The sequence below is a fragment of the Botryllus schlosseri genome, chromosome 8 (assembly GCF_051294905.1).
Source record: "Botryllus schlosseri isolate E-star chromosome 8, Bs_hap1, whole genome shotgun sequence".
Lineage (NCBI taxonomy): Eukaryota > Metazoa > Chordata > Ascidiacea > Stolidobranchia > Styelidae > Botryllus > Botryllus schlosseri.
The window spans coordinates 17,524,778-17,540,959 of record NC_137243.1 but is presented as its reverse complement, the minus strand read 5'-3'; the positions used below and the strand labels follow the sequence as shown (position 1 = coordinate 17,540,959).

Below are 16,182 nucleotides of genomic sequence, written 5' to 3'. Positions count from 1 at the left end.
ATTTGAACTTCTGAATTTCAGGCCAAACGCGTTAAAGTAGACGAGCTCCAAAGAAGAGTTGACGCGTCGAAGAGACGATACCGAGAATCGCTAAATAACCTGGAGCAGATCTCCAGCGAAATTCACGCGAAACGAAGGGAGAGCCAGACGTCCGCGCAAATGTTAGAAAACGTCCATTCATCCAATGGCTCATTGCAGAGTAATCCACTGAACCTGAATACCATCGGACTGAGCACTTACGGTAAATGGCGTTATCTTGGTGTTATTTCTTTAGTAACACGTTCGCGGTAGGCCACTCATCGCAGTTTACATTAGACCACGACCGATTTATCGGTTCGTTGATAATATCGAGTCCAGTCACACCTTGCAAGTAATATCGGACTCAAACAATAGAGGTAAAAAATATCGGCAATTTTCGTGACGTCCCTACATGGTACCATAGCGAGTCACGGGTTTATATAAGGCAGCGAAAAGTATCCTACTATTGTGATATCAACAGTAAAATAATGAATTGTCGATGCTTTACTGAAGAGTTTATATGCGTCGAGACGAAATTCGCGATTCACGATTCATTATTCCCAAGAGATGTATACGTCCATCGCTGGTTGCACAGAATCAAATAATACCAAAGTCTACCCCAACTGCTAAATTGGTCTGAAAGTCGCAGCAAAAAAATGTGTTCCTATTGCTGAATTTCTTTCACTCTTGAGCTTTTCGGCTGATTCTCATCGGCTACGAACGTTTGTAAATGCGGTTAAGCAAACTCGAAATATAGATATACAATTGAACAATATATTCATGTTTGGGTAGTAGATATTATTTTGTCGCTGTGCGTGATAATGACAATTGACAAGTCAACTGCCTCGCAAATGGAATCTGACAATGCACAGGAAACGGTTGAATAGAGACCAATTCGACTGTAAAAATAATCGTATAACAACACAACGCTACATAAATACTAAATGGTGCCAGAGTATATATGCTCTTTCTGGCAGCAGAGGGCCTGCGGTTGCAGTAGGGATGGTGCGAACCCCGGAAAGGTTCAGGTTCGCGTGAACGCGAAACTTTTTGAAAGGTTCTGTGTAAGCGCGAACGTGAACCTATGACGTCACGTGAATTGCTAGTTCCAACAGTACATTTCCGTAAAGTAATATAATATTGTAGGCCCACATGATACTCAGGCCATATTCTGCCACAATGCTGAAGTACATGCTGGCTTTATGTTGATTAATGATATTATGTCGGCTACCATCGAGTTTGATTTAACAATAAGTTGCTTGAATTTTTTTATATTCCAAAAATTATTTTTTTCTGGATAGTTTGATATTTTCTGAACGTGTCTTGCGGACCTCAAACGAACCTCGGAACCCAGTTTGAGAACCACTATGTTAACACATAGCACTATCGGTCACTTGTAGTTTTCCTGGAAGGAAAATTACCATCCCATTGATTTCTAGGCTCACGACATTTTAAATTTAATAGAGCTGGCGAGACACCAACATTACGTTATTATGGGTGGCGCTTTAGCATGACGCTTCGACCTTGTTTGTCGAGTTCGCATTTTTCAGAGGTCGTTTTTTTTATTTTGCAAAATGAACTAAAATATTCAGAAATGAACTGCCGATAGCGCCCGGTTCAATGGCATTCTTGTAATGGTCATTGGTATTCAATTTCTGTCCCCGCAACTCCGTAGAATAGGCAAACGGATCCGTTGGGGTCGTGAACCCTAGGTTGGAAATCCCTGGAATACCCCAACTTGAATATTTTTCTTCGATTCGATAATATCAAGAGAAGAAGCGTTTCAGAGTCGGGACAAACACCTTTGCTCATTTCTCACTACCACCCGAATAAAATGGGGATGTTTTTATTCGGTTTTAAATGTGATGTGTTGCTTTTTCTTCAACTTATTTTTTTTGCAATTGAAGTATAAAATTACAAAATGTCTGGCGGACCGGCAGAATATTCGTCGCGGACCGGCGGTTGAGAACCACTGCTCTAGAGAGTGAAACACCAATTTCTATTTGAGCCAAATATTATCTCAAAAACAAGTTATACACAGTCGCCAGCACCCCAATCGGATGGATTTGGTTTTTTATGATACAAAAAGGATATAAATCAAGATAGATCCAGTACGCTGGTTATATATTTTACATTAGACATCGATGCATTTCTTTACATGAACTTAGCTTTTGCAAATAACTGATTGGTTGACTAAGCACAATTCACTGTCCTCCTACGTGTAGTGAGTTTCGTTCTTGCTATTGTGTGATTGCGGCAAAAGATGACAGGAGATAGGCACTAGAGATTTACAAACAGAATGCTGAATATTCCGAGCAAACTTTCGAGCAAATAATTTTTGAAATTGGCAAGGTGCATGCTGATTTAGTGCTGTATTTCTTTTCATGCGGCCATCGCCATGAGGAGGGACCAAAGACTTTAATATGACGCGAAAAATTGTATTAAATAAAAATAGGTTCACAGTGCAGAACCTACCAAGGATCGTTTGTGGAAGGGAACCTCCAAATTCTAGAGGTTCACACACAGAACGCGAACGTGAACCTCACGTTCACACCATCCCAAGGTTGCAGCATCATAATGGTTGGTTCAAGTTGACCCAAAGACCCAGGGTTGTAACCAAGTCACAAGGCACCGAGTCACAAGTCAATCTCACGTTTATAGTTTGACTCGAGTCAAGTCGAGTCATTTTCCATTCACCACCGAGTCAAGTCCGAGTCCAAGTCAGCTAAAAGAGGGTCGAGTCCGAGTCACGGTATTATGACTCGAGTCGAGTCCAAGTCGTTGTGTTGACCGCTCAGTTTCCTGTCAAAATCTTGTTAAACCCAGTTTTATAACTTTGTTTGGTGAAATCGAATGGTTCGCATTTATATTATACTAATTTTCCTCACTATTAGCAGTTTTTGGTCGCATTTCCAAGTACCGCAGTACCAATAGACGAAATCCCAATAGTGTGGTAACTTCATACTATTCGTCTGCCTCCCGAGTCATATGACTTGGCTCGAGTCATGCGCAATGACTCGAGTCCAAGTCGAGTCGAGTCATTTTCGTATTTTGAGAAAATGACTCGAGTCAAGTCGAGTCATCAGAAAATCGTGACTCGAGTCGGACTCGAGTCGAGTCATGACTCGAGTCATTACAACCCTGCAAAGACCACGAACAACTGTTGAAACTGATCGCTACCGTAACATTAGGCATATCCTGTTGGTTTTTGGAATGTGTTGCCCTATCCCCGAGTTAGCCTAAGCCGCTATCTGATCACAGCAATCGTAGTATTTAGTAATATGAATATGTCGAAGTTTTATACACCGAAAAGCCTTCCATAATTATCTCCCTCCGACGCCCGTAATAGTCAATCATCCGCACGATTACGAGTTGCGAGTCTCGATCTTCTAGAGATAAGGATTATATGAGAAAACAGAGTACTGTAACCTTTACATGTACATGTACATTGTACACTCCACGCGAAAGTAATTGGTAATAATAATGTAACTGTAAAATTATTTATACGCCTACTATCCGACGATCGAAGGGCTATAAGCTATCAGACCATTCTCGCAAACTGCGTCACATAGAACGACAGACCTGTATGCGACAATCCTTTGTATTGGATTATATTCAACCGCTATTCTCATACTTCGTAAACTTTGGCATGACTCATCGTAGTCGTGCGTAGAGTACAACGTCAAAGTACCGTTAGCTTGAGTCAGTTTTCAGTTTCGCGTCGTCAATCCCCTGGTCTGTGTGAAATTATGCCATCGAGAACAATGCAAAGTTTACGAACGCGGGGCATCTTTAAATCTGTTGAGAAGGCCAGGCTAGGTATCACATTGTGCGTAGCGAATTCAAATTGGACTCGGATACCAAGCATTGGGCACAATGATATGTTACAATGATTCGACTCGAATAGCGAGAGTTGATTTTTTAGCGTAATCAAAATACACGTCCTGATAAATCAAAGAAAAATATTGTGTCAATAATTTCTTCCTGGCGTTGGGAGCATTGATTGGTGGTATCAGAGTTCAAAAGATGTAGCCTATTATTGAAGCAGACGGCTTTGCAAGTTCGCTTAAACGACATTTCTGGGAAACAAAGGTCGAAGGGTGTAGCATTGCCACAAAGAGTTATGAGATGGCCATGATCACGGAGTACTAAATTACTGTTTCTGTCATGCATTATTTTCTTCGTCATCGCAGAAAAGTGCATATTAAACGCACAGAGTCATTCATTCTGACATCACGGCATAATATATATGTATCAGTTCCATTGCGGCCACTGTTCCTCAAATTTCAACGACTACTTCACCTCGGAGTCAAGACCTCACAAGTACGGCACACGCGCGTCAACTGCTATATGATCAGGACGCAATACAAAAAAAAACGCATTGCTCTATCAAGTATGCCGGACTCCAATTGTGGAACAGCGTCTCCCCGGCTATCAGACAGTCGTCGAGCATGAATACTAGTCAGCCACCAGGACCTAGCCACGACCTAACATATCGATCTCGCCTTCCGCCACATGCCACCTCATTTTGTCGCTTGCCTTTTATATTTTCTGCTCTACTTTTCATTCAGTGTGCATGCTTCCTCTCTACTTCGGCTAGGCCAAGGTGGGTGTATGATCTCAAAGACTACTCCAAGTCGTTTCGGTACCTTCCTATATCTTTTCATTTTATCGCAGTTTTTGTGGTGATTTGAACTGATGAAAATATTAATAAATTGATACTGATTATCAGATATTACTCGAATACAGTGCCCGACTCGAAACTTAATGCTTCAATCGGAATTGAATCACCGAGATACTTGATTTAGCCCCACCCAGTGTGAACTTTGAAGAGTTTGTAGTTAGAAATGTTCATCTCGTGCAATTGTGGCGTTCCGGTTGATAGTGCAGTGGCGAGTATTGAAATGGCATACTGCATACACCACGATGTTAAATTTCAAATTATTGAGATACGGCCGCGCATCAACCCTCAAAGGAATTTACTTTTCGCCGCTGTTTTCAAAGAGAACAGTTCTTACAGATATAATATTTTCGGATGTCGATAGATATTAATTGGCGGTGAATTTCACTTGATGGAAAATGACATATTGTGTGACACTGACCATAATCGTTCCTATAGGAAATCAATGGTAATTTAATCATATTCTCGAATATTTTTCCTAGAACGAGCAAGCTTTCCCGACGATGAATCACGCAAAATAAAAATAGAAACAGTTTTGCCCCTTTGGTGCTCGCGAATTTGACAAAAATGATTAAAAATCGATCCTATATTTGGGAATGGAATGGTTCGGCGGTGCAACGCACTGTGCGTTATTTGAAATCTCTCTGCAGAAATATCGTATTTTGAATCAATGTCCGATCACGCATATGCAGTCAGTCATATAAAATCAATTCGCCTGTACGGTACTTTTCCAAGAGTCGTTTCTATATGAAGTGTAATTGAGTTTGACGGAAACAGACATGACTGCGCAATATTCCTATGACTTTGTTCGTCGATGGTAATCTGATTTACGGTGGTATGGAAAATTAAGCAACTTCAAGACAATTAAGATCACGTGCCAACACTGCGCACTGCGTGAATTTGTTTATTCCGTAGTTCATATGCAACCTTCAATTGATTCAATAGTGATACTTTCACATTGACTATTTAATATTGCTATCCGATCGCAGATGATATCGATGACCTGGAAGCTGAACTGGACGATTTTGAACTGAGCGATGGGGATGATGACGAAATTCTACTTTCTTCTACCGAAACGGAAACAGAGTCTGAAAGCGAAGAATCGACGAGGTCGCATAATAAAAGTATGTATTTGCAACCCTTCTAGCGTTGCCCACTTCAAATGATGCATTCCTGCTTGAATTCCTGACGAGAATTGCTTCCTACTGTCTAGGGCTGGGTAATAGCGAATCATGTCTGATTCCAAATGGACTCCAATGTTCCAGACCGAATCGAATCACTCTTCAAAAATGCGTCTCAACAACTGAGATGAAATACTCATAGTATAGGCTAAAACTAGTACGTAAAGGGACTACTGCCATGAATGAGCGCGGGTAGCGTGAATACACCTGTCGTTCCGTTTCGAATCGCCTGATCGAAAATTTGGAAGACCCGATTAGATGCAAAACGTCTGATTATAATCGAGCGATCACTGATTAGAATCGATTTTGAATTCATTATTCCGTGGCGTAACTTAGGTGAAAATTTATGGGCGAGCGAAATGTTTGAGTTAATCACGAATATCAATCGAATATCAGCAAATTTGATGATGGCTTTAGCGCAGGGGTTCTCAACCTTTTTTCGGCAGTGGTCCATTTTCCGTTTTGAAAATGTTCTGTGGTCCACCTCTTATCCTAGAATCATAGTCCTGTTCAATGTGTGGTAATCGTCGTCGCCGATATGCCTATTTCACTAAAATATGTGCATTTTCCTTTTGCTAATCATATTTAAATTTGTACCTGAAGCAGACATGGGGTGATTATTTCATGAATGTAATCGATTGCGATTACGATTACTTCTGAATCACGCGATTACGATTACGATTACAGCAAAATCCGCAAGTAGTCGATTACGATTACGATTACGATTACTTTGGAAAAATAATCACGATTACTCACGATTACATTTTGGAAAAATAATCACGATTACTCACGATTACATTTATTTTGCTTCTTAGAAGTTATCTTTGGAAGACAACAATGCGATGAAAAGACCTCATGAGAGAAGGTCTTTCTTTTTAAATGAGATATCATTGCGTCATTTCCTGTATATGACATATTATACCAGTGCATGACTTACAGAAATCGTCATTTCGGTGCCGGCCAATACCGCGCCGCGACACACCAAGACATGCGACGTTTGCCGAACCATTGTGTATTTTCCATTGTATATAGCCGCGCTGGATGGTCGCGACGAATAGGATTCTCAATATCAGCACCACAATACAAATGCCACCCGGGGCACCCACTGAGGAAAATGATGAACCCCGTGTAGAAATTACAATTTCTGGGTGCGACTCACGAAAGTTTCTCGTTTAGTTTTCTTATCGTCTGAAACGTTACGGCGAGTCCAATATATTTTTACTATATAGCACAGCGGTTCTCAACCTTTTTGGACATGCGCCCCCCTTGGGGATGGTCGAAAATATTGCGCCCCCCTGACCCCCCCCTACACTTTTCGTCATGTCAAAAAGAGAACATCATCTAATACAGAGGTAGGCAACCTTTTTGCTAATCACGGCCTATTTCGATTACCTATGTAGCCTGAGGCCGCATTCCAGGGCATAGCCGTAATGAACTAACTGGACGCGAAATACCTATGTTAATCTGTCCATATCCATTGCCGGTGAACTACGGAGTCCGGACGATTATACTTTTAACAAAAGCCTTTTCTGTACGTACCGAAATCGCGAGTCGCAATTGTATGAATAGATGCTGGGATTGCATATTGTCGCACCGAGCGCGAAAATTTTTCAGATTCACGAATGAATTCCGTAATTAATAGTAGCAGTATCACATATTATTATCAAATATTAATCCTCTCTTAGCCCATGTGATCAGATACACCGGTAGGGTTCATTGAGAGAGTGCTTTTGAAAATTTAGGGCAAGTTATAAATGATAATGCGTCTTCGGGTGGGCCAAATGCTATTAGTCACTTGGTTCATGCTGTTATTTCTTGACCCCCGATCAGGATAGTCGATTGTATCGGTAGTGGAAATATATTGAAATCGCCCAAATGTACCATAACCAAATTTCTTTCGTGCGGAGCGCACGATTCCGATCCCGGCTAAGAGTGAGAAGGGTGCTACTATCTAAAAATTAGGTTATGTTGAATTGCGCGGAGTGTGAAGAAAATTTCAAGATTAATTAAAATCTCTCAAAAATTTTGGAGTGAATTCGTAATTTCAATTTGTATGTCGACGGATGCCAACACATACTAATTGAATTAGGTGTCGACGGCCGCACAAATTCCCATCTACAGCAACAGGTCGCCCTTCCCTGATCTAATAGTATACATATGGTATGTCTTACACCAAGTTCGAATCCGCATTCCAGTTGTTGAGTCTTTAACATTTCTGACAAATTTCCCCAAACTTGTTTGAAAATAGCAAAAAAACATTGAACAGTAGATCAAATTATTTCAAGGTAGGTTGCACTGAGAAATCCTAATGCTTGTAGTGACTACAGAAAGCACGGCATCGTTCTGTACTGACATGCTAAATTCGATCGGTTTTGGAATTGAATAAATTGTGTTTATTTAGGGTAGCTTAATTGAGGGCGAAACCGGGCAACTTATATTGCATCTAAATCTGTCTTAGGCAGTGCAGTTCGCCAATTATTAACAACAGCTACCCAGCGCACCGAACTTTAGGCTACTGCAAAGCTATGAAGCTATGACTAACACGTGGGAATTGCTCCAACTTTTCAAAGAATATCAAAAATTTGCTCAAATGAAGTTGAAACCAGCCTATACTCCGTTGAGCGCGAATGCTGGAGTTAGAATTTGGCGAGATTTCTTGAATACGAAATAAGTTTCATCTTTAACAACCATCCTCTCAGAATGATTGTGATGCACATTTTTAGTCAGAATTCATACAGACGTGGTTCATTTCTCGCGCCCCGCTGAGATCTTCCCGCGCTCCCCATGGGGGGAGCGCTCCCCAGGTTGAGAACCCCTGATATAGCAGAAAGTAGGTCACGAATCAACAACATACAATACAGCTATGGTTGTAAATTACGTGCCTAAATATTCGTCTTGGCGCGACTTGACAGCAAATACACAGCGATTCCATATCGCATCAAATCGTGTTTTCCAGCTCTTGTGAAAAGCCCGGTCGTTACAGGGGGGTCTGGGGAACTTCGCCTGCCATAATTCTTATTGATCGCCTTATGGGGGCCAAAGATCATCATTTTTTGAGAAGGGGGGAGGCGAAATGCTATTTCGGTACTGATTCTAGCAGCAATCCACGCTAACATGATGTATAAGCGGATGGCTATAGTGGCAGATCCAAATGTTGAGTATAAAATTGCGAAATAGAAATTGTTGCCCGTTTCAAGTCGGCCGGATGAGAATATGGTGAGGTAAACATAGACTTCTGCCTACAATCCACTTAATACAGATATTCCGAGCTGCCGTTATTCAAGTAACGGAGAATAACGGCTCGGTTACGATTTTTTATCAGCAGCCGTTGGTTTTTAATGCTTCGATGTAAAAATTGTCATGTTTAATTTGACGAGTAAAAAATTTCAAATCTTTGCCCGGTGTATACGTAGATAGGCCTACCGCTCGCCAATCAGCAATGGTCAAACTGCGAGTAACTAAAAGCATAACAAAACATCAATACATAGTAGGCCTACATACGTTACTATTCGAAACTACGCAGAGTGGTGATTATTATCCTGCTGCGAGGTAGTGGCGTCTGCAGCGTATTGACAACCTGACATAATGCATAGCGGGTGTTCTTACAATCACAGTACTACATGTATATCGACTATCTATTTGCTATGTGCGGATAACTCGTTACGCAATCAAGAACCAATACTTGTGACGCAATAATTAGCAGAGGCGTTTGACAATCCGTCATTTCTGCTGTCCAAAACCTGTTTTAAATTGAACTCTTCATTGCTCACGAATGTTCAGTTTATGTCATGGGCATTGCACAAATGAAAAGTAATTGTTCTTTCACAAAGAAATCGATTAGATATGTAAAGTAGTCGATTACGATTACGATTACTTCGGATTTTTTTCGAATGTAATCGATTGCGATTACGATTACTTGGAAATGCTGTAATCGTCGTAATCGATTACGATTACTAATCGCGATTACCCCATGTCTGACCTGAAGCAACATGAAATCGCGCCAAGCGTGACGAAAATTTTCATATTAAATAATATCCTCCAACAAAATAGTTTTGGGCCCCTTCGAGCTCTTCCCAAATGAGGGTTTTGGGTGTGACAGTTACGGTCATGGAAGATCGTATAACACTTGTGTACATCTGCTGTTCCACTCAATCAGTCAGGTTTATTAATATTTTCATCGTTTCAAAACATCACAAGACTGCGATACAATGAAAAGATGGGAAGGTGTCGAAACAACTTGGAGTAGCCTTTAATATCAGACACCCACCCACTTACGTCGCCAAACCCATAGTGATCCAATCCCCGCATCCACTGTATGATTGGGTTTTAATTCTGAGCTCTCTTAGAAAAATTCTTTGGTGAATGGGATACTTCAGAGAAGTGGAGGAAGAATTTTTTAATATGCTAGCTGTGTAATATATGTACTGTACGTGTACAACTGTACATATTACGTCTTGTACGATACCTACGTCAGAACATTAAATCCAACGATACAAATAATTCATGTCACCCTTACATTATGCACAATGATTTCAAGGCCGCATATTTTAGACCGACTCCAAAGATTAAAGTGCTTCGCTAAATCCGTCTCGGTGGTGCCGTATACGGTCACTGACAAAAGCCGCCGTTTCCCCTCCCATTTTCGACTTGTAAATTGTGACTCAATACGTGCCACTAGGTCTCGTCAGATTCGGATGAAAAGCTTCATGTAGCCTACGTATAACTCGATTCTATGAATATATATTTGAATATATTCTACAATTTTCCAAATAGCTCTTGGCCCCCCTCAAATTATTCCTGTGGCCCACATGTGGGCCATGGCTCATCCTTTGAGAACCCCTACTTTAGCGCCTTCCAACCCTACTGAATCGTTCGTGTTGCCCATCGCTACACTGGTCGACTATGTGTCCAATGTTCCCATGACATATATAATAAGCAAGCGCTATTACAAAATATTAGTGATACAGAACAATTACGATTCAATATGATTTTCAACTTGCCCTATAGGGCCTCAGTTAAGAAGATCCAACACGGCTCCAGCGTCGAGATTCAAGCCCGCCTTAGCGCAAAAGCCGAACCTCCGAGCTCGTCAACTGAGACGAAACTCATCCGAAGAAACTGCAGTCGTCAAAGGGCGAGGTATCGTGATTGTAGAGATTTGATTTTAATCTAGCATATTTCAAATGTTGATTAGCCTACTTCATTTGTTATCATCGGCAGTCATTCCCGGTATGCATTGGTGTCTTCTGCAAAGGGACGATGGATTTTCCATAAGAATCGCGTAACGTCATAAGCATAAAATAAAACATATATTGGACTGAAAGCGCAGCTATAACAGAACGGAAAATCCGATGTGACAATCCGATTTTCCAACGCAATACAACTTGCGATTTCTGTTAGCGTCGTACCCAAATGACATCGCAATGTACAGGAAAAGAATATCCACCAAAATTACGATTACGGCACCGTTCATTATCTTCGTATGTCACGGTGTTGGCATTGTCGCATACTGCTTGGTCGCATACTGATAAAGTAGTAGAACGTACGAAACTGACTTCGCTTAGATCTCATTTGGCGGGTGCGATTCAATTCCGTGATGCAAGTTTATATTTTGTCTTACTGCTTCATATAAATATTATCAATTAATTATTAGGCAGACCACTCACGAAACATACACAATTCACACACATCAAAACAAATTCTTGACCATGCTTTTTAAATATATAGTGTGAGTAGTACGATTTAACACCCCAGTTGCGGAAATGAAAGAGAATGACTAGTTTACGCATTAATTATTCATGTGTGGAAACTTGATAGCGCAAATCACCCATACCCTACCTACATGTTTGTGACTGATTCGTCCACCTTAACAACTTTAACAACTCGGAGTTGTACTATAGAGCTAAACAGGCAATTTGCTTCATTACTGCGACACGTAGCTTGATCCGTTTGGGTATCGAACGGTAGCAGAATTAGTACTGGTTGCAATACCAGCTTACCAACGCCATGGTCGCGTAAGTATAGTCATTTAGCTGATGAATGGCATAATAATAAATCATATTTGTCTGGCACGAACTGATCGCGGGATACGTTAATGATGAAATTGCTTTGGCGATGCCTGTCATAAGATATGGTACCGCGGCTGATCTGTGATTCCAAGTGGATTTTATGAGACATTTTCCCTACACCCTTCATTTTGGGATGTTATAGTAATGCCTTTGGAGCATATTTCAGGAAACGGCATGGCCGCGATCACCGAGGCTTCCGAAAGCCTATTTTCGGACGAAGGTACTGATAAGAACGATTCCACCTACACCCGTCTACACGGTGTCAATATCCAGTCCGAAGTAAAGAAGGGTTCAGCGACAGCCAAAAAAGCAATACCGCAAGCCGACGAATTTGATATATTCGACGAGTTATGTTGAGTTTATTGGACCTCGTTTAGTGTGGTCAAGTTACATATATGCATTCATATCGACAGTCAATTATTTTGTTACCGTTGTTCGCTGCCGTGGCGAAATATGGAATATTGCGTTCTTTATAAATACCGAACCATTATGTATGGCCGATGCTGTTTACGGCATGCTGCAATGAAGCCAGTAGTCTGTTCTCTTGCTTATAATGATGTTGTTCCTCTGATCTATGTATGTAGGCTATGTATTGCGATTGGATGTGCAATAAAACTCTACACAACATTCGTTCCTCGCACGTTGTCTACAACTATTTGCCAGCTGTGAATGGTCCTCTGCACTGCTGTCATATATCACTTATCTGCAGTTCGATGGACATAATGCTATGGAGTACATGCACAAAGCACGTTTCAACAAATGAGCGCAATGCGACGAAAAAGGTATCGTGGATGAATTAGGAAGTCATAAGGGGTATGCTTTGATAGCGAATTAGCGCTAACTTTCACTGTTGAGCAGTGTTTCTCAACCTGTGCCAGCGGCGCGCACTAACGCAAATCTGCATTCTGCAATCCTTGGGGAACCCCATATTTTCGGCCGGGTCATAAAAACGAAAATATACCAATACACACCTCATTGCACATATATTACAGTACTATGTTTATTTAAAGGAGCGGGAGCTGGAGCCGATTATATGAACAGTAGCTCCGGCTCTGATGTATTTCATAAGACGCTGTGCTCTTACTGATAGCTGAATTCACATAATTTTACGATAATCGTTCAAAAAGTTAGCAATCGTTGCCTCGTTAGCACCGCCTTTTCTAACTAACCATAGTAACCCTGTGCCAAACCAGGGTAGTCAGGATTTGCCGCGCGTTATTCCGTAATTACTGCAATATAGATACACCCTCAAATTCGTAATCAGCACAATACCGATGGCCAATTGTGTGGCTCGAAAAATAATGAAAACGATTCATGTCACAAAACGGGATTGATGCTTATGTGAGATGAGCAATATACCTAATGAGTAATGGGACGAATATATAAGCGACGCGGGGCCTACGATATTTACGGCCTTATCTGGTACATTACACTTGCAAGAGCTAACAGGCCGATGCTCACAAAACAGAAATTCGCTATTACTCATGACGTAATAATGGGCGAAAGTTTTGATAGGACGATTACTCTCAACGTGACAATCGGCGATTGTCTCGATTTCGCTTCTCATACCGGACTCTTCGCATTTTGAAGCGAGTTTTCGAGTTGAAGGTTGACAGCTATGTTTTAAGCTGCCGTTTTTACCGTCTTATACTATTAGGCAGGCTACAGTAATGCGATTGAAATACTCTGTAGCAGACCCCTCAAGTTTGAGTTGAAGTTTTTGAGCTCGTCGCCGCCTTTGAAATGTTACAGGATGATGCCGTGATTTGCTAAATGCTTCAGGGACTATATTCCGTATAGTGTAGTGGAAAACGTTTAGCTGTCGTTTTGACCGGATTACAGCGTGACGTAGGATACCGCTATGCAGTGGTTTAATAATTCTTTATGGTGCGTATTATGTATGTGGTGAAGAATTGGTGGCGAAGAGCTTCATGTGGCGTTTCTTCCAGTTAATTATGACTGATTGTATATACTTGGTGACTCAGGTTTAGCTTAAGGTAAAATAATTGATAATAGTCAATAAATGCTGTGCTTATGGTTGTATGGCTGGATATTTGACAACTAAACAAAAAGTTTCAATTTCCATTTGAGGATTTGGAGTCGCCAAAAAATGAATATCTTTCGTGAATGGACGTGATTGGAAGCCAACGAAGAATTCTGTAATTTGTGCGTTGCACTTCGAAAAAGCAAAGTACATTAAAGACTGTGTGACTTTCGAAAAAAAAAACTGCTCTTGGATAGAAAACCAGTTCCTACCATCCGATCGGAGCCTGAGCTGCAACGGCCTTCATTGATCCCGACTATGACCCCTTGCAGAAAACCACCAAAGAGAAGGATATTTCAGAATGATCAATTGAAAGATTTTGAGCTGTCTGATAAAATGAGCAGTTTATAAGATTTGACCGAGTCCCACACTCCAGAAAGCTATATACCATGTACAGAAGAGGGTAATCAATATGTAATTTTCTACCGTATGGAATTCAATGATGACTAGGTGTGCCGTGGCGCATTATATTCAACTTCCCGAAATATCTCAAAAATGTATGAGACAAATCCGGGCACAATTTACTGGAAGAACTTTTCGAGCCAAGAAATTTGTCTTTCCTCCATTCTCATTCGCCGTTGATTCTTCAGGTGTATCATCACCCGGCGGATTTATTGCATGGAGCCATCTTCACAAAATCAGGGAATCTCATGATAATGATTCGAATTTGCGGAAAGCGTCAAAAGTGATGTATGCCTCGTTACATCCAACAAGCAGAATGTCAACTTAGCTCTTGCTCCATTCTATGAGTCGACTATTGCAGCTTGCAGAAGTTACTTGCCTCTCACGGAAGATATGGCTTCATTCTTGAACCTGATTAACGCTTTGTGGACGATTCTCACGGTATAGGCAAATGTGTGGGGGTAGGTTTCTGGTTGGTTCAACAGAAGTGAATAAGTTTTGCATCATTTTTTATTTGGGGGGGGGGGGGGGCTTTGCACTTTGCATGTTATGATCATCGAGATCAAGTTTTGAAATTGGCGACAAAAACATTGCGAATATATATTTCAATAACAAGCAGAAGCTAGTTAATGCCTCTGTGAGAAAAATGCTTTAAAAACGGACTTTAAAACAACGACAGTTGAGCAAGACGTAGCTTGCATTCTTCGGTGATGCATTTCATTCTCATTACCGGTACTTATGGCCGTAGCTTGTATGCTGCAAGTTTGTTTGTGATACAAGTTGGGTATTGCAAGTAGTTTCTAATATGATATGTGTACCAATTCTTCTTCACGTGCTTGAATTGATTTTACCATGCAATAAAATGGTTTACATGAGCATGTCGGATTGTCGGTATTTTCTCACTACTTAGCCTACTTCTGCAATCGGTGGATAACTGCATCCACGAGGCTGTCTCTTGGCACTTTCTGACGGTAAGGTACTGATTTGACCTGTGGTACGAATGCATACAGCTTATCTGAGGCGATGCGTCTGGTAGCGAGAAGCGAAATCGCGAATTTCTGTTTTGTGGGCATCGGCCTGTTAGCTCTTGCAAGCATAATGTACCAGATAAGGCCGTAAATATCGTAGGCCCCGAGCGACGCCATAGGATATAACCATGACTTTGCAGCACAATGCACATGTTGATTTAGAGGCGCCCATGCCGCACGCCGAGAAACATTGTCTGCTTTCTGGATTGGACGAGCAAATGCACGGACTTCGTCGATAGCTTTTTATTTGTAGCGCTAAATTGGATAGTGTATTATCGTTTTTGCCTATGAATTGAAATTCATTCAAGCGCACGATCGTTTACTCCAGGATCGAATTGTGAACGCAAATAGGGAAATGCATCAAAGCAGCCCAGATCGCTATTATAGTCCGCGTAGCCTACAATTGCAATTGCCGCGATGCGAGCAAGTCAATGCGGTGTCCGAACCCCGTCCTGGTGTTGAATACAAGAGGGCAATTAGTGTTTGGATGGGCGCTTTCCAATTTCTAATCATCAATTTTTTGTATTCATTCTTGTCTTCATTGTCGCGAAATGTCACTTGCGAGCTTGCAGTATAATTGGTTACTGACTTGTACGGTGCACGAAGTTGAATTAAATTCTCAAATATTGAGAACCAGATTGTCAGTGACACTAATTGTGAGTTTATTCGATTCGTTTGAAGGGGAACCTTCTATACTCCACTAAACTTGATCGACGACGAACGGATTGGTAACGAGCGCACAAATATCGAATTTGAAGTC

The 16,182-nt window shown here is 41.2% G+C and overlaps 1 protein-coding gene across 1 annotated transcript in view; it reads left to right on the top strand.

The window, feature by feature from the left end:
- LOC145445102 (SH3 domain-binding protein 5-like) overlaps positions 1–12,578 on the top strand; it is a 38,473-nt gene extending 25,895 nt beyond the window's left edge. Inside the window, exons 5-8 of the mRNA XM_080323238.1 lie at positions 22–241; positions 5,689–5,823; positions 10,888–11,019; positions 12,115–12,578. Of these exons, the coding sequence (XP_080179364.1) occupies positions 22–241; positions 5,689–5,823; positions 10,888–11,019; positions 12,115–12,305 (678 nt within the window). The 3' untranslated portion in view covers positions 12,306–12,578. The remainder of the gene's footprint in view (positions 1–21; positions 242–5,688; positions 5,824–10,887; positions 11,020–12,114) is intronic.
- The last annotated feature ends 3,604 nt before the right edge of the window (positions 12,579–16,182 follow it).